Source organism: Psittacula echo, assembly GCF_963264785.1.
Source record: "Psittacula echo genome assembly, chromosome: 1".
NCBI classification, from domain to species: domain Eukaryota; kingdom Metazoa; phylum Chordata; class Aves; order Psittaciformes; family Psittacidae; genus Psittacula; species Psittacula echo.
Window position 1 is genome coordinate 84615526 of NC_137735.1, and position 24264 is coordinate 84639789.

A 24264-nucleotide genomic window follows, 5' to 3' on the forward strand; every position below is an offset into this window, starting at 1 on the left:
TAATGCCTAGGAATGCTGGTCCAACTACTACTGTATTATTGCAGCTGCATTCCTCTAAGACATCTGGCTTGAAATTAGTCCATGTCACACATGATGCAGTTCTTCAATTTCTCAAATCCGTTTTCCATTCTGTTGCAGAATTTCACAACTGGAATAAATATTGCTGCTATTGACCTTTTCTGTAGTGTATCTTTTTAGTAAATCACTGCAAAAAGTGACTCAACAACTGTCAAACAAAGGGCCTTTAATGGTGCAAAGCCTCCTGCCATTTTGCTGCTGTTTAAGAGGCTGTTCAAAGAGAAGACTGCTTCAGAGAGAGAATCTCTCTTCCATGTCACTAGTGAACAACAGAGGTCTTTGAAATCTCTCAGAAGCAGTCAAGTTTATGGTAAGAACTTCTGTTCCTGTGTGTATTTTGTACTAATTTGAGACATTCAATGAAAATTGGACTGTTGGAAAGTGAAGATATTTAGGCAAGTCTCTAATTACGTTTATTTCAGACATAAAGCCATGCATTGGAAGTGTGCAGTAGTAACAGCCAACAAGTGTGCTGCCTCCCTTACTAAATGAGTGCTTAGCAATCATAGAACCCTAGAATGGTTTGGGTTGGAAAGGACCTTAATGTCATCTAGTTCCAACCCCTGCCATGGTCAGGGACATCTCCCACTAGACCAAGGCTCTGTCCAGCCTGGTCTTGAACACTGCAAAGATGGGGCATTTACCTCTTCTTTGGGCATTATCTTAATTATGGATTTAAAGAAGTAGGGACAGCAAAGTGTCTTGCCACACAGCTATCTCATAGTCTGGAAATGCTGCATTTTCTAAGTCTAAGCACAGGGCCTAAGCAACCATGGAGATACGACCTGGGATCCCAGCACTGCCTGATCTACAGGGGATGCAGGTAAAATATGAATGGTGGGAGGGGTAAGACCTACAGGGCTAACCATTGCATTCTGCGCAGCTACCTATGAAGTCTGGTCCTTCAAAATTACCACAACTTCAATGTCAATTTGTCTTGAAAGCAAAGTCACCTCTGCTGTCATTTGGCTGCAGAAAGCATTTAAAACTGACGAAGTTCAAAAGGCAGCATACAATCATTTAATTGAATGAACTGACTCATTTTGAGTTATACAATGCTCATAGGCAAATCTTTGGGTTTTGTTGCACACTGAAGAAGACAAAGAGTAAAAGAGGTTTTTTGATAGCTACTCCTAGATTAGTAATTAGTTCTCTGTTGTTGCTCTAAGACCTTATTAGCACAGCCAGTTCTGTATTCTTGTGGTTATGTTTTTCACTGTGATAAAAAACTTGAGTATATAATTAGCCTTTTCAATTCAATACAAAGTCTGTTAAAATCAGAATATAAGCCTTGTACCTATGGCATGTTGTTACAAAACAAGTGATCATCTCACAAACCCCTCTCAGTGCTTCTTGGCAAATAATTTCTTCACTGTTCCAAACATGATTGTCTCAGTAGATCTACCAAACCGATGAATGTTTTTCTTCGTAGTGCCTATGTGTTTTAAAGACAAATAGTTCTGCTCACTTAGTTTTCTTCTATTGCTTTCTATTGCTTCATATTGATGTATAGCTGCAGAAGTAGCTTATTTCTTGGCAAAGCTCAGAGATGCAACCTTGAATGGAGTGTCACAGCTTTACTTTTTAATGAGTTTTCTTCTCTGCATTGACATGCTCTTTACCCTGGTGGCAGAAAGTCAATAAACCATCTGCATCATAAAATCTTGAATCCAAGTGCGGAAAACTGTTCTTGCAGCAGGATCCAGGTACTCATAATTAGCAAAGAAAATACATGCATCTGTTATTTCATGTGGAAAAAGAAGGTACTGTCTTTAACAGTAGGCCTTGCAAAATATACTGTCATTTTCAAGTTGCATAGTTACATGATAGATAGATAGATAGATAGATAGATAGATAGATAAAAAAATACTGCTAAATCACCTCTGCTAAAGACTGCTGAGAGAACAAGGAAGCAAGGAGAGAAGCACAATGATTTATTGAATATACAACAGTAAATACAGCTGCATAATTGGTGCTTTGACTGAAATATTTAAGTTTTCCAAGGTTTTCAGTTTTGTTTAAAGTATGTGTTCATGTCCTGGACCTAAAATCAAAGTCAAAGGCACGGAAGATGGTCAAGAGAGATTTTTTCTGTGCACTTGGAATGCTTCAGACAGAGTCAGGATTTTGGGAACCTGCATTTAAACCTATGCATTTAAACTTGATTAGCCTAATCTTTTGCCCTGTCTCTAATCTTTGATTCTCTTTCCACCACCATCTCATTTCAAACCCTCCTGGCTAAAAGAACTAGTTTTAATGCTAAAAGAAGAAGTAAAAAGGGAAACATTACTCATCTTCCAGTTCTCTGGTTAGAATCATGTGGGGATTTTTTTTTTTAAATTTTGCTGTATTTTCTCATCCTGTAAATTCAGCATAAAGAACTTTGTGGTTTTACACTAGGAAGCTAAAAGGCAGAGCTTGTCTAAATGCTTCCAGAGAAGCCTATTTCTGTTTCAGAAATTTGAAGTCAGTGATTTGCACACATATGACTTCTATCCTGAAAACTTGCCTACTCTCCCTGCTCGTCACCGTTCTGGAGGCCCATCAGCAAACTGAACAGGAAGAAGTGCTCACTTCTGTAGAAGGGTTGCCCTTTTGTTCTGGTTTGAAAGAAAAACATTCATTTGTAAAATATTTTTTTTGGCAGAAAAAGACCTCATAAGTCTGATTAAGCCATCAGCAGGAAACCGAGTATTTCCTCACTATTCAGTGTTTCCTGTATTTTATTCTTTCTCAATCTTTAGATTTATTGGACTTCTTTCAGAAGAACACAGCTAGTAACAGCGGCACCTGAAACAAACAGATTCAAGTGACATATGGAATTGGAGCACACAGTTGGAACACCAATGCACAAGATGCCTTTGTGAGTAAAGCATTTCCTGGAGATGAACAGTCAAATGACCATACTGAAGTCATATTTGCTATTTTTAGTGTTGGATTAAGTTGAAGGCTTGTCATAGCACAAATTGTGGTGCATATATTTGATAAGAATTGTGCAGCTGGAAAGCAGTATTTTGTAGGGGAAAACAAATAAATAACTTGACCATGTTATGACGACAAAAATCTTATGCACTTAAAAAATTTGCATCTTCAAGCATAAGGTTACAACCCAAAGGAAGGGAGCAGTTTATTCTGCTGTATAAGTAAGACTGTGTCACAAATATTACATATTCATAGACCAAGAAGTGTCATTGCTGAATGTGGTGGTTCTAGTGTGTCCCTATGCCAAATGCATATAGAAATATGCATCAAATTTCTAGTGGATGTAATGTATTAAGTGACAAAGTACGCCAAAATACCTTTTCTAATTTGTCCACTCTACTCAGTTTTCCAACATGAAGTAAAGATCTCAGAGTCACTTTCAAACTTGGAACAATAACAAGGAGATTTTTGTAATTAATGTTCCTACTAAAAAATAGCAAGCACTATAAATTAAATTGAGCACCTCATTTCAACATAGCCACATCAGTATCACACAGAGATTTTATTCACTAGGATCTAAAATTTGAGCTCCTAGAAAAAACATAAACTCACCAAATGATTGAGGTTGGAAGGGACCTCAGGTCAGAGGGCTGGAGCAGCTCTCCTATGGGGAAATGCTGAGAGAGCTGGGCTTGTTCAGCCTGGAGAACAGAAGGCTTTGGGAAGACTTTATTGTGGCCTTTCAACATATAAAGGGAACTTAAACGAAAGACAGAGAGAGACTTTTTACCTGTAGTGGCAGGGCAAGAGGCAACGATTTTAAACTAAACCAGGGTAGATTTGCGTTGGATATAAGGAATAAATACTTCACAATGAGGGTAGTGAGACACTGGCACAAGTTGTCCAGAGAAGTTGCGGGTGCCTCATCCTTGCCAGTGTTTAAGGCCAGGTTGGATGGGGCTTTGAGCAACCTAAGCTAGTGGAAGGTGTCCCTGCACATGGCAGGGGGGATAGGACTAGATGATCTTTAAGGTCTCTTCCAACCCGAATATTCTGTGATTCTATCACCTCTGGAGGTCATCTGCTCCAACCCTCCTGCTCAAGCAGGGCAACCTAGAACCAGTTGTCCAGGACTATGTCCAGACAGCTTTTGAATATCTCCATGGATGAGGACTACACAACCTCTCTAGGCAACCAGTGCCGGTGTTTGGTGCCACTCACAATAAAGAAGTGTTTCCTGATGTTCAGAGGGAACCTCCTGTGTTGCAGTTTATGCCCATTGTCTCTGGTCCTTTCACTGGGCACCACTAGAAAGAGCCTCACTCTGCTTTGTACCCTCCCTTCAGGTGTTTATATGCGTTAAGAAATTTACCTTCAAACCTTTTATTCTCCAGGTTAAACCATCACAGCTCTCTCAGCCTTTCCTCATAGCAGGGCTGCTTCAGCCACTTTGTCATCTTCATGGTCCTTCACTGGACTCTTTCCAGTAGGTCCATGTCTTTCTGTTACTGGTGAGCCCAGCACTGGACCCAGGTATGATCTTGCCAGTGCTAAGCAGAGGGGAAGGATTACCTCTCTAAACCTGCTGGCAGCACTCTGAATGCAGCCCAGGATGCCATAAGCCTTCTTTTCCACAAGGGCGTACTGTTGGCTCATGGTAAATTTGGTGTCCAGCAGATCCACAGTTTTTTTCTGCTGGTCAGTCCCCAGCATATACTGGTGCATGAAGTTGTTCCTTTCCAGTTGCAGGACTTTGCACTTCTCTTTACTGAACTTAATGATGGTCTCATTCAGCAGAGGGTCTACATTTTCCCTAATCTTTCTTTGTCATCTATGTGCTTGTAGAATCCATCCTTTTTGCCTTCGATGCCCCCCTCACCAGATTCAATTCCTTTAGGGCTTTGGCTTTCCTAACCTTATATCTGCACGCTCAGACAGTGTTTCTGTGTTCCTTCCAGATGTGTTACTTCCAGGTTACCTGTCCCTGCTTCCACTCTCTGTATGTTTCCTGTTTGTGTTTGAGTTTTGCCAAGATAAACTTGTTCATCCATGTAGGTCTCCTTGAATTCCTGCCTGACTTCCTACTCGTTGGATTGGCTCCTGAGTTTGCAGAAGGTAACCCTTGAATATTAACCAACTTTCTTGGGGTCCTGTTCTCTCCAGAGCCTTATCCCATAGGACTCTTTGAGTCAGAAGACTCAGATCTTTGAAGAGGCCAAACTCTGCATTCCTGAAGTCCAGGATTGTGAGCTTGCTTTTTACCCGCCTCCCTCTCCTCAGCATCCTGAAGAAGATACACCAGACACAGTTACTTACACTTAGAAAATCATCCATTCTGAAAGACAATTAATATACAACACCAAAAATATGTGGTTGCCATTACATCGGTGTCTTGGGTTCAGGATACCTGATAACACACCAATGGTTTAAGTTGTAAGCATTACTTAGCAACAACTAAAAACATTGGTGTGTTATCAGCGCTGTTCTCAGGCTAAAGTTGAAAACACAACACGGTATCAGCTACTAAGAAGGAGAAAAATGACTGCTAATGCTGAACTCAGGACAACTGGAAAATTCCATTCCCAATTCAGCAATTAATATTTTTCTGAACACCATCACAACATTCCAGCTATCAATGCAGCCATTCATGTCACATGCATTGAGTGTGTAGCCATTATGGCACATATCCATTCTTTCATATGATGGGATACATTAGGTAAAGAGATAACATGTTCTATGTTAGCTAAAGACTAATAGCCATCAGATGTCACTCTTGCAAGAATCCTTCTACCTGCTGGAGTGCAATGGTGATTATGATAATAACAATGTTTATAAAAACTCATGTAACACTGACTTACAGGCATTCTTAGAAGATCATAGTATTGCATGTAAGACAAACCCAACATTATCTGGAAGTAAAATTTGAACTTATCTAAAATTCATATATTATACCCAGTCAAGAAGAGGACAAGCGTGTCAAGTAATGTTTCACTGCCAAGTAGTGAACAAGGGAGACACATATTTTTGAGTAATAAAACAGAGGAGACTGCCTTGGAGTTTTGAAAGAATACAGAATAACTGAAAGTGAGTGCACTGAAGAGAAGGCTGGAAATAGTTAAGAATTATGAGAGGTCAGCATAGATGGGTATACATGAAATTCCAATCAGAGTGGCAAGAAGTGGTCTCAAAGGCCTTTACACTTCTGATTTCTTTGGCTGTAAGTAGTGCTCAAGATTGTCAGCATTGCTTAAGTAGAGGTTTCTGAACTAGAACACTAAGACTAGTATCTTGTCTCTGATTCATAGATACTTGTTAATACTGGCTCTTTTTATCTGCAAAGGCTTTCTGTATCATTTCCATTTTTTGTGTGAATACACTAGGAAGAAAGGATGGACTCTGCTCTGAATTTGTGTTAAATGTTGTTTTACACCCCTTCTTTGAAAATCTGAACATCCAATTCTTCATCCTCTTCCAATTCTTTTTCTGCTGATAATGTTTTTAGATCAGCTGGACTGCTGCCTTCTCACAAATCCAGGGACGTTTCTCATAACAATTCTCACTGTAAATTGTTGACCTATGATAAAATAGGTATGCACAGTTTTGCTTAAAGGACAAATCAATCCTAGAAAACAAACAAACAAACAAAAACAGACCATCTTGTTAAAAATTCCCATGTACACATGTTTAAAAAAACCATAAAGCCCTTTTGGACAATTATACATTATTGCAAAAGTTTCTTAGTAATTTTAAGATTTATAAAAGTTTATATACAATATTGAAGGTCATAACAGCTCATATAATTCAAGTCTGAAGGATTTCTGGCAGTGTTCAAGGCCAGGTTGGGCAGAGCCTTGGGTGACATGGTCTAGTGTGAGGCATTCCTGCCCATGGCAGAGGGTTGGAGCTAGATGATCTTAAGGTCCTTTCCAATCCTAACCATTCTAGGATTCTATGATTCTATTATCATTCTCTCACCTGCCTTCAGCTCTAAGACGTAAAACAGAAAGCCTATGTATGCACCATCATATCATCAAAACAGAAGATAGTACTAGTTCCTCACAATAGCTGCCTGTCCAGCTATTGCTTCATGTAGTGATAATTTGGGTCTGGAAACTGAAAGGCAGTGGTCTGCCCAAATAGAAGTCTGATCATTCTGCCTGATGTTTACTAGCTTTGGGAAGTGTAAGAGTTTGCAAGAAAAATGAACATGTATTTCCAAAGAGACACTGGAGAATCTTCACTTGAAAAAGGTTCTCCAGATCCTGAAGGGGACTCTCGCATTATTGCATACAGTGATCATTTCACACAGAGCATAATGGAAATTAATTTTTTTCCCCCATGGTTAGTAAAGGCAAAATGCACCAAGTAAGTTAATGAGATTTTACAAAACAAAGTAAAAACGGGTTTGCTCTACCTAACGTTGACTTTTTTTGGGTGTAACAAAGGTTTCAAAATGTTGGTGACTGAGCAGAAGAGGCAGGTGTAGGCAGGCTTTGCAGGAGGTAGGCTGTCTTGAAGGAAGTGTGGGTTGCTTCCTATAGAGTCGTGAAATATTTCATAAAATGAACGGTTTTAAATTGTGAGGTCAGTGGCTGCAGTGGTTTTGACTCCTTGTCCTGCTCACACTTCTAGTTTTCTGAAACTCATTGTCTGTTTCAGGGGGTCTCATGGTTTAACCCCAGCCAGCAACCAAGTACCACAGAGTGGTTTGCTCACTCAGGCATCCCACAGTGGGATGGGGGAAACAATCTGAGGAAACTTAGGGGTTGAGATGAAGACTGTTAAACAGGTAAAGCAAAAACCATACACGGAAGAAAGCAGAACAAATGCCGTAACTCCTTCTTCTTCCCCCAGCTTTATATGCTGAGCATGACATCAGCTGGGGTTAATTGTCCCCGCTGTGTTCCCTCCCAACTTCTTGTACACCCCCAGCTCATTCACTGGTAGGTGAGGTGAGAAGCAGAAAAGGCCTTGACTCTGTGCAAACAAGGCTCAGCAATAACTAAAATATCCCTGTATTATCAATACTGTTTCCAGCACAAATCAAAACCACAGGTTCATACTAGCTACTATGAAGAAAATTGACTCTATTCCAGCCAAAACCAGCACAGGGACTGCACACCAGAATTAGTTATTTTAACTCCAAATACATCTGCAGCTGTACTCTGCCTTGAAGATTTGCCGTTAGTGGGATTTTGGTTTCTTCCTCTTTCAGTGCACAGGAAGGATATTGTGCAAGAAAAGATGAAAAACCACCAGCTGTTTAAGTTCAGAAAACTTACCAGTCCATTCTCTTTGTAGAAAGTTTCATACCATCTGCCCAAGACCAGCCATCAACTCCATATGATAATCCAATCCAGTAAGACTGTTTTGGTAATATTTGAGATATGCTAATCTATAAAAAATGCAAAACCTTTATCACCAAGAACCATGTGGGTAGTTTTCTTTGTTGTACCTAAACAACTACTGTTAAGAGAGGAAGTGATCAAGAAAAAATTAAAGGAGGTAATTTGACAATTGCTTTCTGAACAACTCATCAGGCCCTCATAATTCTTTCCAGGAGAAAATATCTCTATTTGGAATATTTTGTGTCTGACGTCTCTACTAAATGTAAGACCAGGGCAGCAATTCTTTATAGAGCCTTCTCTCTCAGAATATTCAAAGAGATTTCCTGAATGAAAAATGTACTCCTTATAACCGTCACAGGATCTGTGATGCTCATGTTCACTGTTTGGCTGAGTAATATCCTGTGTTGCTAGCTATCTCATCATTACACGTTTGTGGTTAAACATTCTTCAGTCTGCATTGCCTCAGACCTTGCTAACAGTACCTCTATTACTATGTAACATCAAGAGATACTTGCTGACTGGCAAGTAGTTTTGAGTAATTGATACCAATGCAAAGAAATGCCAGTATGATTGGAACCATACCAACTTGCTTTTCATTTTCAGCATAAGAAGGGTGGCATTCTGGGAGAAGCAAAAGTCTTCACTTTCCTGCCATGTGGCCTTCTTTTCTGAAAAGTAGAAGCAGGTGTCGCCTCCAACCCATTTCCAGTTTGCAGGGCAGAGAGTACATGCAGGTCCTAGAACAGAAAGAAACCATCACTCGCTTATAAATCGTCAAAAGCGGAGTGGAGAAATCTACACTTATAGGCCTGAAAAGTTAAAGATATGCAGAACTGAAATGTATATGGCACTTTACAGGTCACATTCTTTTTTTAAATTAATTAGTCAATCTGATACAGCATATAACATCCTTGTTTAATCTGATATAAGACCTAACGCCTAGATTTCAGGCTGTGTGAGCAGTAGTTCTACTTACTATTGTTCTTACTGTTGTCATCACTCATCAAGCACAATTTCTCTTTTAGTCCTTGCAAGTTTTCATTATGTCCCGCAGGTGCCTTAGAACCTCTGAGACCTGGAGTTCATAAAGATATTCTTCATGAGACAAAAAAGCTGTGACATTGCTACTGCATGATACATGCTTCATCATATATTGCAAATTCACTTTCTGCAACAGCGTGCTCACATGCAAGTCTGATGCTACAGTGTCTCATATTGTGAGATCAGCAGATGAGAAAACGATGAATAAAAACATTTCCAAATTTTAAGTGCAGTTTAATCACAGTGCCATTGCAGATGACTTGGTCATCTAATGAAGGACTAAACTAATGCAAAAAATATGCTTAGGAAGGACTATCTTGAACTAATGGTGTTGATCTGAAAGGAAGTTTTATAACACTTTGAAAAAAAATAGAATTCCAAGCATTCTTCAGGTTGAAAAAGCCTTTTACTACTAAAGTCTGGTAAAACTTCTCTGAAGGAAGTGGGGAGGATTTTTTCATATAACTTCCTCAACAGTATTTAGATACTGGCTTCCAGTAGCAATGCCTCAGAATTACTATCTCCAGGCTCCATGGTAGAAAGCATAGGTACAGTCATGTCACACATTAGAAAAGCTAATATAAATATGAGTGTCTTCCTGGGATGACTGAGTGAAACAGACAGAAAAAGTGAGATTTCCTCATGAATTTGAGGGCTAAAAGTGTGCCCATTTTTGATGTACTACTATGAATTAATTTAAGTAGTCCACGAACATGAACAGTTCATCAAAGGAATGAGATAGGAACTGTTCTTGCAGTAGAGTAGGGAGACTTGAACAACAAGAGAAGAGGTGAAGGGGAAATACAGACTGATTTATGGAAGTCAACAAAAGAATTTTGTAACTGAATTTGAATTAGCAAATAAATGAGTAATAGATGGATGAGGACAGAATCCATTCCTCCCACTTCTTCCAAAATATATCATCTTGACTTCTATATCCTTGCTCTGCGCATAGGTCTGGGCAGAGTGTTCATCATAGGCAACTAGGAGGAGAGGAAAGGACTGTATATGCGGGGAGAATGAGCTATGACTGTGCTTGTAGCAGTCAGCCACCTTTCTTCTTTCAGTTGAAGGTGTTAACATGATGTCCTGGTGTAGCAGTCAGTTTTCATGAAAAATGGACACATGAATAAAGGAACACAGTATATTTTAGCACTTACCTAGGATTATCATTCCTATGGTGAGGGTCAGGCACAGCACAAGCAAAGTGAAGATAGCTGGCCACCATACAGCAAAGGGAAGAGAGTGCCCTGGGAGAAACCAACAGTTTATCTAAGAGCAGGTACCCATTTCAGCAGCACTCCCAACCCTCCAGCCCTCCATGGAAAGCCATCTGGTGACTCTTGAAAGAGTTCCCCTTCCAGGCTGTATATTTTAAGCATCAACTCAAATGCAAGTTGAGAAGATGTGGTGCCTCCGTTAAAGATGTCTCTTTGAAAGAAGACACTGGACATGGTCTAAATAGAAAAGGTAGGGGATTCCTTGTCTTTGACAAATGTTGAAACTGTGAAACACTGTAGTTATCCTTTGCCTTAGAAGTAGGTGATGATGCTGTTCTCCTTTGGTAGTACTCTGTTACTGTGCTTTGTCAGAACAGAGTAAGGGACGGTTTGGATATAATCTTTACCATCTACACTTTGCAGAAATCCTTCCTGCTCTGAGGGCACACAGTGCTCACTCTGCATGCCAGCACTAGGCTGAAGCCCAATTCAGGAAAATTCCTGAGTACAAAATATCCACTGAGGTTTCCCTGGGTTCAAAAGTTCCCGAGAGTTACCATCACCAAACAGCCATGGCAATGAGGTATGATGGACCTTTAGATAAAGAAATATTTAACTCAAGACTGGATGCCCTCTTGAAGTACATGGCCTAGTGTGAAGTGTCCCTGCCCATGTCTTAAGGTCCTTTCCAATCCTAACCGTTCTATGATTCTATGATTTAGCCCAACTGGATCTGTGGGACTTGAAGAAGGGAAATGACGTGACAGGCCTGATGCTGCCTCATCCCTTCCAGCCTTAAGCATTTTCTGTCATATTAAGGTTCAGAGGTCAAAAAGTAAAGGATGTTTTTTTTCCTATCAAAATCAGATTGCCCTGTGTCTACAGCCATTTTCTGCAACAATAAATAAACAATAAATAAAACTAACCACATAAAAGCTTATTCCTACATTCTAGAGTTTGATCCTGCAGCCACCTGTCTTTTCCTACAGAAATCTAAGGCAGGTAATGGCAGTAGTTCCATTCTATGGATTTTTACATTCATGCATGCTGGGGTTTGTCAGACAAAACCATGCCAAATAATGCATAAAATCTATAACATTAAACACATAAGTATGTTACTTACTGACTTAGACAAAAGAAACTGTTCCTACTATTATTGTCATACTGCAGAAAGTTCAAAGAGCAAGCATCAGTTGTACCTTTGTTGATGTTCAGGGACATGTAGTGTCTGGCTGGATGCTGTGGCAGGTGATATAAATTAGAGTATCCACCCTCTTCATCTGTATTCATAGGCATCGTCTGGGAACTCATTTGGGATTCAGTAATGATCCTCTTAAAAGACAGACTGAATGATTTGTGAAGGAGAAGCAAAAGGAAAAGCAGGAGGGTGGGGATAGGAGGACGACTCACACTTTACATGCCTTAAGGCAAGATACTAGTGTTCAAATGTTGCATGTGACTTCTTCTATTCCTCCCTCAGAGGAAGAATTCATCTCTTCCAACCCATTATGTCTTAGCCTGGGTCTGCATCCCCAGTTCCAAAGACATGTAGGGATGACATGAGTTACAGCATATGTACAGCCTGGTAGTTCCCCTCTTTTTAATTTAACCTTCCCATGACTTTCATCTCCTTTGAACTTTTCACATTCAAAACCAAAACAAACAGCTTCAATTCATCTCAGAGGCAGATTAACTTCAGCTCTGTGCCTTTTTGATTATTCAGTGTTAAGGGCTATAAAATTAAATCTTTCCATGATTCTGTGATCCATAAGTAAGAAGGGAAAAGTCACTATAATTTTTAGGGGAGAATGCACACAGAAACAATAGTAGACCACCCAAAATTGCTTAATCTGTTCCACATTTTTGTAACTTGGAGAGAAAAATTTAGGAAGTGAGAAACAGACTGGATGCTACTTTATTTAGTAACTCAAATACTCTGCACCACTCAACTGCAATAGGAGCCCATTTTTTTTCTTGCAAGGCTTGGCTCACAGTTTGTTGGCCTTTCTGCACAACGCTGTGCAATCTTCCCTTTTTCCTCTGGAAATCCCCTACTAGGAGAACATAGGATGCATTGAAGTCATGATGTCAAGAGAGAAGTCTCTGAAAGGTTGGCACCTCTCCTGCTGCCTCAGATGTTTCAGATGAGTAGAGGCTTATTTAATTTAACACAAAACAAATACAAAAACTGACCAAGTGAAGGCAGGGACAGTGTGAAAGACCATGCTCTATGGACAAACTGAGACTAGTTGAAAGATCCTGTTAAGGACAAAAGTTTCTGTGGGAAAGATGAGTCAGGCGTAGGGTGATGTGAATCTGTAGGGTAGTAGTGAGGTTGTGTAGCTGGACACCTGTCATTAGAGATGCATGAGCCAGAGCTGAGAACCGTGTCAAGAGTTCAGGCACCTCCAAGAAAAGATGCATGGCTGAACTGTGGTGTCTTAAGACTTCTGTCCTAAATGCTGTTGTTTGAAAGGAACCTCTGGAACTCAAATGGTTCAATCACCTATTTAAATCTGGGGCAGCACTGAACTCTGATGAACTTGATCAAAGACCTATTCAAGTCAAGCTCATGCAGTCTCCAAGGATGAAGATCTCCTAAACCCTCTGGTGCCTGAGAGCACTCAACAGACAGGCAGTAGGCAGATAGTTTTAGGTTGAAAAGTGGGTGGCATGGTTCTGGATCACAACATCTGTAGGTGATGCCCAGCTCCATCTTTCTGTCCTGGCACCTTAGATGTGGGAGCAGGGGCTGGATGTTTGCACTTTGGAAGCTGGTTTCTGGGATGCCTGAGAGCACTGCCCAGATAGGCAGTATGCAGATGGAGTTTTAGGTGACAAAGCAAGGGTGAATTGCCATACTGGTGGCACTGAGGTCACCTTGTGTAGGTGATGTTGAGCACCAGCTTTCTGTCCAGGAGCTTGTATGCTCATAACAAGGAGATGAAGGACATTTGGAATGAGAGAGGATGCAGTCTGTGCAAGGCATGGAGCAGGGCGTGTAGTGAAGGATGTGAAGAGGACTTGTGCAGCAGATGTGTTTGGTTCAACTCTTTTATTTCTGAACCTGCCTTCCTGACATTCATGAGCTCTGCTTTTTCCTACCCAGCAGCTGACATTTAGCATCCTCCCATTTTACTATCTTGGTTGTTTTGTTGAAGATGGGCAAAGGTAAAGCTGTCATGCTCTTTCCACTTCAAAAGGGCACTGCAGGGCTCATTCCCCGAATGTACCCCTTTATTCACTCCACCCCTATTTTCTTCACTGTCCATGTCCTGTTTGAAGAGATATTGAAGCCAACAACTGCTCTTTAGTTCCCAAACCTGTCAAGATTTATGATATCTTAGGTTCTACAATGGGTTTTACTCTCACACTTAGTATACAATACTAGGTTTCATTTTTCATGCAAAATGTGCTTCAAATGAACTGCTTTTCTGAACTTCTCTGTGCATGAAGGGATTGTGGACCTTCCCTATCCCCAAGGATACTGAAACTCATTGAGCAGATTGTTTCTTGGACTCTGTAAATGTGTAGTCAGGAGGACTTTGACAGCCTCTGAGATAGAAGGCAGACTGGATGAAATAATGGATTTGCTTGAATTTAAATTACTAGATAATATAAGTTCATCCCTCTGAAACAGGCCTTGGTTTTTTAACAGGGGAAAAACCCTTTCCAAGCTGCTGGGGTCGAGATATGGGCTAAGACCAAATGGAGTTTACTCTAGGAAGATATGGAAATAGTTTATAAAGATCATCCAGCCAAAGAAATGTACCCTGCAAGTTATCACCACTGCCTTGACCTTCCTGATCCCTAAAAAGCGAATGCTACCTTCAAAGGCACACCAAGCAGCCAGCAGGAAACCCAAAGGCTAACATTTGTTTTTGCAAAGCATATAACAAAGGCATATAGCAGATGATTGCTAGAAAAAAACCCCCAAGTGTTAGTTTGTGGGAAGAAAAAGGGGTAAAATGTGGCAGCCTAGAAGAATTTTTTTTCCCAACTTGAATGGGTTGAAACAGATGGAACATTGTATTTTACTTGCACTGTACCTTGCACTTCCTGCTGCGATTGTAAAGAATTCCAGGTAGTTCAACTGGTGGTTATGCCCGTGAATTATGACTTGGCTCTGCTGAGTATTGTAAGTGTATTCAGTTCACAAACACCAGTAGCGTGCCCTTACTGCCAGGAGGTCAATATTATCCTGGGGTGTATCAGGAGGAGTGTGGCCAGCAGCCCTATACTGACCCTGAAGCACTGTGTCCAGTGCTGGGCTCCTTAGCACAAGAAAGACAAGGAGCTGCTGGAGAGAGTCCAGCAGAGGCCACAAGGATAATCAGGAGTCTGGAGCATCTCTCTTATGAGGAGAGATTGCAGGAGCTGGGTCTGTGTAGTCTAGAGAAGAGCAGACTGAGAGGGGATCTCGTTAATGTATATAAATATCCGAAAGGCAGGTGACAAGAAGATGGTGCCAGACTCTTTTCAGTGGTGCCCAGCAACAGGACAAGGAGCAATGGCCATAAACTACAAGAAGTTTCACCTCAACGTGTGGAAGAACTTCTTTACACCGAGGGTGGCAGAGCACCGGAACAGGCTGCATAGGGTTGTTGTGGAGCCTCTGTCTTTGGAGGCATACCAAACCCACCTGGACACATTCCTGTGTAACTTGCCTTGGCAGGGGGTTGGACTGGAGGTCTTTTCCAGCCCTAACGATTCTGTGATTCTGTTATAGTTTAGCACATTATGAACAAGGGTTCATTTTTATACCAAGGAACTGCTTCAGTCTGTAAGAATATTTTCCAAGGAAATACTGAATATTAAAAACATACTATCATTTTTTTCACTTATTTTAAGGAAAGTCTCCAAATACTAAGGCACATGCACACAATACAAGGTATATATATACAAGGAATATATGCATATGTAATACAAAACAGATGCTGACATACAACTTAAAGGAACTCATACAACGAAACTCCACTCAGAAAATTGGAGGCATCATCTTCCTTCAAGAAGTATGACAAGTGCTTTAATAACACATGATGCACAGTGTGTACTTTGAGGTCCAGAGGTCCCAAACAGTGTGGATATAATACAGGAGCTCAAGTAAGACCTGTGGCAATGGATTTTGCATCAGTTTGAATACAAATTGTGTGTAGTTCCGAATGGAGTACATAATTAATATTCTTACTGTTATTTGCATAGCAATTAATAATATGATAGCACTGAAGTTATTCAGGTAATATTTTAATCCAAATGTGACATTGGACTCTGCTTTTCGAAGAGATTGCTTCCAGGGATTCCCTGTAGTCTTCTCACAAATGTCCTTTAAATTTTATAAATATTAATGCATATATGAATATATTTTTATGCATAAATAGAGCTTTGGGTTCTTTCTGTATCCCTGTAATTCAAATAGGGTAACAACTGGCAGAACAGATTTAGGAAAGAAGGCATGCCTGGGCAAACTGCTCTATAAAAGGATTATGTGTGGGCAGTAGTTAGTGCGTACATTAAGAAAGCCAGTGAGAAAAATCATCAAGGATGTAGTTGGTTTGGTTTATGCCTGGCAGGTGTTAGTGTAAAATGCTGACTGAAGCTCAAAAATATAAAGCTGCGCAAGAATTTGTGGTTGTGAACTTAGCCACGCAAGAATCATTGCTTGACTGTAGCTAGTAGTTTCTAGCTTTGTAGGTTGTTTTTCTTTTTTCTCTCTGATTTGTAAACCTGGGAGGGAAAATGCAGACAAAGAAGAAGACTTAGTCTCTAACAACTCATCCATTTTGAATCACCATTCTGAGAAAACTGCATGATAGACAAAAATGAAAATATATATAAAACTTCCAGTGCCTAAAGTGGGTATCTCACAGTGGCAGATCCCACATCCCTTCTTGCACTGCTTCTTCAGGTGAAATGAACAGCCACTTTCTCACAGATCCAGAATTGCTGTGTTGAACAGGAGTGGCTGGCATAAATGATCCGTCCATATAAGGAGGCACAGAAGATGCTGTCATATAACAAAACCCTAGAAAGTTAAAATATATGTCTTAATGATGTCCTGGTAATATCACATGATTGATATTTACACCATTTGTAATCATTTTCCACTGGAATGTAGAGTTATTTCCCCCTTGGAGATACTTTATTTGTGCTAGGTGGTCCTTTCATCATGTTCGTGTGATTGAGCTGTACTTTGCCACACATTATCCCTTACACAGGACATGAATCAGAAGCTCCATAGCAGATACTATAGTCTCCATGCTCCTTCATCACTGCACGTGTGACAAGCATGAGCAAGTAAAAGGAAGCACAAGTCTCATATAATTTACTGGGGCACACAGGGTAGAACTGCACTGGTCCTAAACTATGAAGGCTTACCAATTTGTTGCTTCTTTGGAAAAAGCGGTTCCATCCTCCCAGTACCAGCCACTCCTTTCAGATATGTATGATAATCCAACCCAGTAAAACTGTGAATCCTGTGGCAGAGAAACCTGTACGTATGAGAAAATCATCACAATAATATTTAAAAAATGAGACCTAAGCTCCTGTATCTTCGTGAAGGTTCTGCAACCAAAGGACGTAACTTTTACTCAATAGGAGTGAGATCTGTTCTCCATGCTTGTTTTCTATGAGGCAGTAATGACTGCTCTAATTATAGGATCATTCAAATATCATTGTTTATTGAATTGCCACAAGAGAAATGTACCACTGATCTGTAAAAACACTGCTCTTTAAAAGAAAACAAAACCCTGGTCTGCCTTTAGGTATCTACACTGCCTTTAGACGTCTGCAATTCAGATATACTTATGAGAGCACTATTTAAGCACCAATTGGTGTCAGCAGAGATGTGGCCAAGAGATCCAGTGGAGCACGACAACTGGTCCACCTCACCCTGTGGGAGTGCTACTGAACACTTACCATTGGCCAGAGCTCCCACTGACTGTTAACGGAGCCTGAGGAAGTAGTTCTGAAGTTGCAGGCCACTTACACTGTAGATGCCTGAAGTTAGGTGAGATAATTCCCAACCTAGAGGGCAGTCTGTGACCTTAATACAGGCCTCTCATACCTTTTGAGATTCTCCAGCTGGTCTGAGGTCTTCACATATGGCTGACAGACAAGACTGAGAACCTATGGGAGAACTGTGCCTTGCTGAGGCATTCTTGGAGGTTAAAGAGGTAATTTCAGATTGCCCTAGAAACCTGTGCCTAGGCACTGGAATAATTCCATAGGTGTCTAAGTGCTACCTAAAAGATTCCTCAGCATCTTAGCCCTTTCATATCATCCAGATACTCTATTGCTGCTTAGTAGCATGTCTAGGTACTCATCCAAAATCTAAAACTCACAGCTGGCTTAAACTGCTCTGGCCTCAGCCTGACTGCAGCTGCCTGTACCAAACAAGGAATTAAAAAAAAGCATCCAGACATCTGGAATGAAACTATCTAGGGATTTATATAGCACATCAAAACAATCTCTTGAATTCAACATTGAAGGTGTGTTGTTCAGGTGTTTCCCAACAGTGGGAACCATAATTCTAACCTCAGGATGCTGGTGAACACAATAATAAATCGTTTATCCACTTTCTATTTTGTCTTTGATCTGATTTTCACTTAAATCTCATCTGTTTTTTATGTAAAAAAAAATAAAATCCAGAAGGCCATCCTTTAAGCCTTGAAATAATAGTTGAGAACTTCAGTCTGAAACTAACCCCATCTGGAAAAAAGAGAGAGATTTTCAGGGAAGCTTGTTTCCTTTTCAAAGTTTTATGTAGCAAAAAAGAAAAAATAAGGTTATTTGGGTTTTGTGTAAGCTTAATATATTTTTGAAAAAAGGTTTCCAGGTATATGTGTACAAGAAGGTAAAATATGATCTTGACAGCAAATTAGAGATTTTTCATTAGATATCAAAAACAACCCCAAATTAGTAAGACTACTTAAAATTAGTAATTTCCTAAAGTCCAAGGCTGTCTACTCTTTGTGCCACCATTAACAGCACTCTGTGAGGGTATAACACAAGGCCAGAAAACAACCTTTTATAGACATTTTGCACTGCAGCATGCAAATGATAGTACCATGGTGAATCAGACACTCTCTAGATTTCATGGTAGATGTGAATTTGATGTCGGAAGCCTGTAGTAATAAAACTTGCGGAAAAAGAGAATGAAAACACGCATCTTGTGTGCTGGGTCTCCCTCCTCCTTGCTGATAATATAAAATTTATTTTCTCTGTGAAAACCTAAGTATTAGCTAACAAAGGTACTTTATGCAATGACTTATTCTATTTACCATAATGCATAATTTTCACAGCACACAATTTAGAAAGTGTTGCAAGTCATGACAATGTTGTGACTTGCAGGAAGGCTGCTTGATCAGGGAAACTTAAACACATGCACTGTAAATGACCCAACTACTTTCTGCCTGTGTGAAAACACATCGCATAAAGAAATGCAGGAGGTTAAAAGCATAAAAAAAGATGTACCATCTTTGCTTTGTCTTTTAGCACAAGAAGAGTGGAGTTTCTTGAGGAACAGAACTCTTGACTTTGCTTCCATGTTTTCTTCTGCTTCGAAATATAGAAGCAGTTGTCAGCTCCACTGTTTTGCCAGCTTGCTGGACAGAGAGCACATTTTGTTTCTAGAAATCAGAAAGAGTATTATGCAGACTTTGTGAGACATACAGAGCTTTAGCTACTGGCTAGACTGAGGAAAGATTAAGGGGAGCCATGAATCAGCTGAGCTCTTGAGGGGCAAGAGACAAATTGTTTTGCATGCTAGTGTACGCATATCCACACCTTAAATACTACCACAGTTAAAACCAGACGTGAACCAGCCAGATCTTTTCCCTGTGATTTTATAGTGTCTCAGACAATGGGCTCTGTAAAGGGGTGATTTGTGTTTATTTGCATAACAACCGCATTTACCATTCTTTTCCTTCCCTTCAAAACATAATGCTTCCCTCATTTCCTGCAGCTTCTTTCCTTCCTCAGGATCCTTGGAAACCTGAAAAACTGAAGGGTATGAAAGCGCTTATCAAATATTGGTTTTATAAAAATTAGAGCTTTAATTTGTAGCTTTTGACTTTTTTTTCTTGTTATCTACTTTATTTGTATGTCCACCATCGTGTGTACATCATCCATGTTTTCTTAACCAGGAGGGTTGTGCAGCACTGGAAAAGGTCACCTGGGAAGGTGGGGGCATCTCCACCCTTGAAGTTTTTCAAAGGTCATCTAGACAAAGCTACAGGTGAGTTGTTGATAGTCCAGCTTTGTATGGTGGGGAAGAAAGGGAGGGTGTCAGACTAGAAACCTGAAGAATTGCCTCTGAGCTAACATTGCTATGATGCCATGGACCACCTTGAGTATTTGTTCTGGGCACTTGGAACTGCTTCTCTCCTGCCAAAAAGGAGACGAGGATTCTCTGTCTCTGCTTCCAAATATATTGGCATCATATTTGGTTGTTCATTGAAATGTTGTTATGGAAAATCTGCTGTAATTGTGGACAAATGGACCAGTTACAGTGCTTCGATGCCAGAATTGCCCTCCTTGTAAAAAACTTGGAATCCAAGAAAAAAGAGAGTAGCTGTGAAATATTCCAGTAACAGTCACGGGGGGTGGGGGAGGCACCACTACCCTGATTATGTGGCTAAAGAGGTGAGCTACTACTGTGGAAATTAAACATTTCAGATATGGGTTAGGGTTAAGGGTTAGGGGTTAGATTTAGGGTTAGGGTTAGTTAGTGGTCAGGGTTAGGTTTTAGGATGAAGATTAGGGTTAGGCTTAGAGGTGTGGGTTAGGGTTAAGTTTGGGGTTAGGATTAGGATATGGTTTAGGGTTGCTATGATTAGAGTTAGACATTAGGTGTTAGTGTTTGGGTTATGTTCAGGGTTATGATTTAGGATTACACTTGGGGTTCAGTTTAAGGGTTAGCTTTATGCCGAGGGATAGGGTTAGGTATTATCTTTAATGTTAAGTTAACTGAGTTTAGGATTAAGATTAGGTTTTAGTTTTAGGGTTAAGGTTAGTTAGCTTTAGGTCTTGCATTAGCATTAGTGTAACCCTTATGGTTAAGGTAAGTATAAGTGCAGATAGTACTGATACTGAGTGACCTGTGCTGACACTCAGCCGTGGGGGTACTTCTGTGGGAGAGCTGCACTGTTGCCCTTCTTGCCTCATTATTTTCACTGGGGAAACACGAACAGTCTGCAGGGAGAGAAGAAGCAGCCATACATCTGGAATTCACTCGCACAGCAGCATCTTGGGACACCATTGTACTTACACAGGGCCAGCAGGGCTACCAGCCCCAGCAGCAGCACCAGGCACAAAGCGAGGAAAGCAAAGGCCGCTGGCCTCCATATGGAAGATGAGGCAGAGGCTCCTGGGACAAACAATAAACACATTCAGCAACAAAACCAACAGCTCTTCTCTCCGTGCAGTGATGTTACCTCCTCTCTAACAACACCAGTTCATCTTCATCATAGAATCATAGAATAGTTAGGGTTGGAAAGGACCTTATGATCATCTAGTTCCAACCCCCCTGCCATGGGCAGGGACACCTCACACTAAACCATGACACCCAAGGCTCTGTCCAACCTGGCCTTGAACTTAAACTGCCAGGAATGGAGCATTCACAACTTCCTTCTGCAGAGCCTCTTTTTTGTCTTTATGCAGTTTTTGTAATCACTGTTCTGAATTTCCTAGAGTAATTTTGAGAAAATATGTACTTATCCACTGAGAATATTTATTAACTAACGCTGGAGTGTTAGATTACAACTTCTTCTCATGACACAGGTAAACAGATTAGATTTTGCTGTTCCCACTGTCCTGGAAATAATGAAACAATCCTTACGACTTCTTCATCTTAAAAAGTAAAATTTACCACCTAGGTTTGGATGATCACTTCTGGAACCTGAGATTGGGATTTCTAAATAATTGCAGTGTTTGTACATTAAACTGTCCATGTTTCTTCAGGCTCTTTCTTCAGATTTCCATTGTGATTCGATGTCTAATTATAATTATAGTGCTCCAGAATTTTACAGCTGACTGTCCACATATATATATTAAAAAAAAAAAAAAAATGCATTTTTCCTTCTGTGATACTCATAATATCTATTCTAGAGTGTTCAGATTAATTGAAAAGGATTACACATAAAGTTTTTTACTGGAGTCCAGTGCATAAGAGCGAGCACCTCCAGGGACCCTTTTGTTAGGTGAAAAGAAACACTCTTCAGAGGTGCCCAGAAAACCAGATAGACTTGGCAACTAAAACTTATATAGCCAGAGTTAAGGGAGATGACCCAAACCCTCATCAGTTAATGTAATTTGAAGAGACTGTAAATGGCACCACATTGAGGTGGTGACTGATAACGCTGGAGGCAGGGCTTCCTTTTAAAAGGGACCTAAAAATCCTAGGAATGGGCTGTAAGTGCTTAACAAAGGCAAATATGAAATCTGGCATGTGTAACAATACAACTCCATGCACCAGTACAGGTAGGAGACCAGAAAGAAGTCATGCTTCAGGATCCTGATGGACAAGTTGAATGTGAGTCTTCAAGTGTCTTTTTGGCAGTGAAAGCTGACCAGGACTGGGGTGCACTGGCAAGACTGCAGCCAGCAGGTCAACAGAAGTGATTGTTCCACTATATTTGACAATCATGAAGCCACTTTTGGGCTATTGTGTCCAGTGCTGAGCTTCCCAGTTCAAGAGAGATGTCAGATAAATGCAGAAAGTCCATCAGAGGAACACTGAGTTGATCAGGGACCTACAGAGAGGCTGAAAGACCTAGGCCAGTTTAGCCTGGAGAAGAGGAGCCTAAGGGAGGGCCTAATTTCAGCCCTTCGTTGCCTAAAAGGGCATTATAGATGGAGCCAAACTCTTCCCAGAGAGGCACAGCAAAAGGACACAATATAAGAGTCTCAAGCTGCATCAAGGAAATTTCCAATTACATGTGAGGAAAAAAAATTCTTTTCCTTCAGCACTGGAAAAAGTACCCAGAGAGGCTGTGAGATATTCAACCTTGGAGGTTTCAAAAACTCAAGCGGACAAGGCCCTGAGCAATTTGATCAGGCTTTAGAGCTAGCCCTTTTGAGCAAAAGCTTGAGAAAAATGAACTATAGAGGTCCCTCCCAATATAATTTGATCATAAGTCATGTTCTCTGTCCATATCAGAAGGTTTAAAAGCTTTCTGAGCTTGCTAACCTGTTTCTTTTCAGGAAGCTCTGCTCCTAGATCACACTCCGTTTTATCCTTGGTTTTCTGGCTGCTGCTTTTCAACAGCCCCTCCTGCATCCTGTTTGCCAAGCAGTCATTCTCAATGGATAGCCCTAGATCTTTTTCAGACAGCACCAAAGTGATGTTAATCTAGCCTCTGTCTACTCCACCCAAACTGAAAATAGCACCAATGATATTTATTTCACACATAAGCCACCTGGTGAATTTAGGAGCAGCAGCAACAGTCTTCAAGTCCTCATTTAATGGTTGCAGTGAACATTCAACTTGTTTACAGAAAAACTTTAGATATAAACAAATAAAAATATGTACTCAGAGCTTACATTTGCTGTTAAGACTGATAAACAGGGCACTGCTGCTCCCCACAGCTGAGGAAATTGCTTCCATTTCCTAGGCCTATATTATCTGATAAAACTATAGAGCCTTCTTCTCTTGCAGTGCTCTGCCATATAAAATGACTCCTACCAAAATGATAAAAATTCTAACAAAGGTGGAATTTGTTTTCTGTATTGAAGTAAATGGAAAAAATAATAGGCGTAAAGATAGGCTTCAGAAAAAACATGATCTGTGATCATAACCCTTAGCACACAAGACTTCATTATGATTTTTCTTTCTGCTGTTTTTATGAACATCTATATGAGAACATGCTATAATGTTTAGAAGGATTCTAAAGCAATCAACATGACCATGCTAATTTAAGTTATGTCCTAATTTAAATAGAAAAGCTAATTTCCATTTGTACTTACTGTCTACTACAACGCAACTGCCTGGAGCCTTAAATGCAGAACATTTCCTGCTGCTCAAATATCCAGGAGTAATAACTGAAGTTGATGGTCGTAAGTTTAAAGCGGTGTAGCCTTCCTCATCCTCCATCTCCAGCTCGTCACACTTCTTTCCTGCAATAGCAGTACTTTGGGAGTAAGGGTACACTGCAGCACGACCAATGCTGAGACAACGAGAATGGTTCATTTTTCAGCATTTCCAGGGAAACCACGGAGGAAGCTGGCTCTAGTCTGATTACTGTGTCATAGTAAAAGTGTAACATGTTGGAAGTACATTAAGAAGTTAAAGTGGCAGTGTTAAAGATGGATATTTTCTTCCTGAATGTGAAAATGGGAAGTCTTGTTTCCCGATCAGAACCTGAGACTGTTTCATTTAACTATCAACTTGATCTGACCCTGGAATATCAAGCAAATATCGGGATTTTCTACCACCTTAAAATAAGATGTTCTAGAAATAGTTGCTATTTTGAGTTAAGGTTTGAAAGATATTTGTTCATGTATCAGGGCACAAATACAACACAAGAGCTGCATGGAAAGCAACAAGGCTGAATCTCCATACACTGTTATGAAACAAATGAAAAACTAATTTACAAAAATTCACTGAAATAAATGCTAGAAGGGTAAAAGCTGAGCTGAAAGGAAGGTGAGGCCAGGAA

The 24264-nt window shown here is 40.3% G+C and overlaps 1 protein-coding gene across 6 annotated transcripts; it reads right to left on the minus strand.

Annotated features, from left to right (window-relative positions):
* Positions 1 to 1266: 1266 nt before the first annotated feature.
* Positions 1267 to 23744, minus strand: LOC308222022 (natural killer cells antigen CD94-like). Of its 6 annotated transcripts, none has more exons than XR_013957031.1 (12): positions 23573 to 23744; positions 20877 to 20975; positions 19523 to 19609; positions 19082 to 19236; positions 16985 to 17097; positions 11809 to 16631; positions 10550 to 10639; positions 9325 to 9423; positions 8931 to 9085; positions 8283 to 8395; positions 4373 to 6622; positions 1267 to 3759 (listed from the first exon to the last, which is right to left on the minus strand). XR_013957031.1 is itself a non-coding variant. In XM_080619507.1 (6 exons), exons 1-6 carry the CDS (start codon positions 23697 to 23699, stop codon positions 16511 to 16513), a joined length of 702 nt encoding a protein of 233 aa, XP_080475633.1. In that variant the 5' UTR covers positions 23700 to 23744; the 3' UTR covers positions 11787 to 16510. The 6 variants fall into 6 exon arrangements, 1 of the variants encoding a protein (XP_080475633.1); XR_013957032.1 differs by having other exon boundaries at positions 1267 to 2868; positions 3613 to 6622; XR_013957029.1 differs by having other exon boundaries at positions 1267 to 6622; positions 11809 to 16333.
* Positions 23745 to 24264: the final 520 nt, after the last annotated feature.

Coding starts and splice junctions, on each gene's coding strand:
- LOC308222022 (XM_080619507.1), bottom strand. CDS start 23,699: ATGGAGGATGAGGAAGGCTACACCGCTTTAAACTTACGACCATCAACT. Junction 19,610..20,876: donor GGTAGCCCTGCTGGCCCTGT/GTAAGTACAATG, acceptor CATACCCTTCAG/TTTTTCAGGTTTCCAAGGAT. Junction 16,632..16,984: donor TCCAAAGAAGCAACAAATTG/GTAAGCCTTCAT, acceptor TTAACTTTCTAG/GGTTTTGTTATATGACAGCA.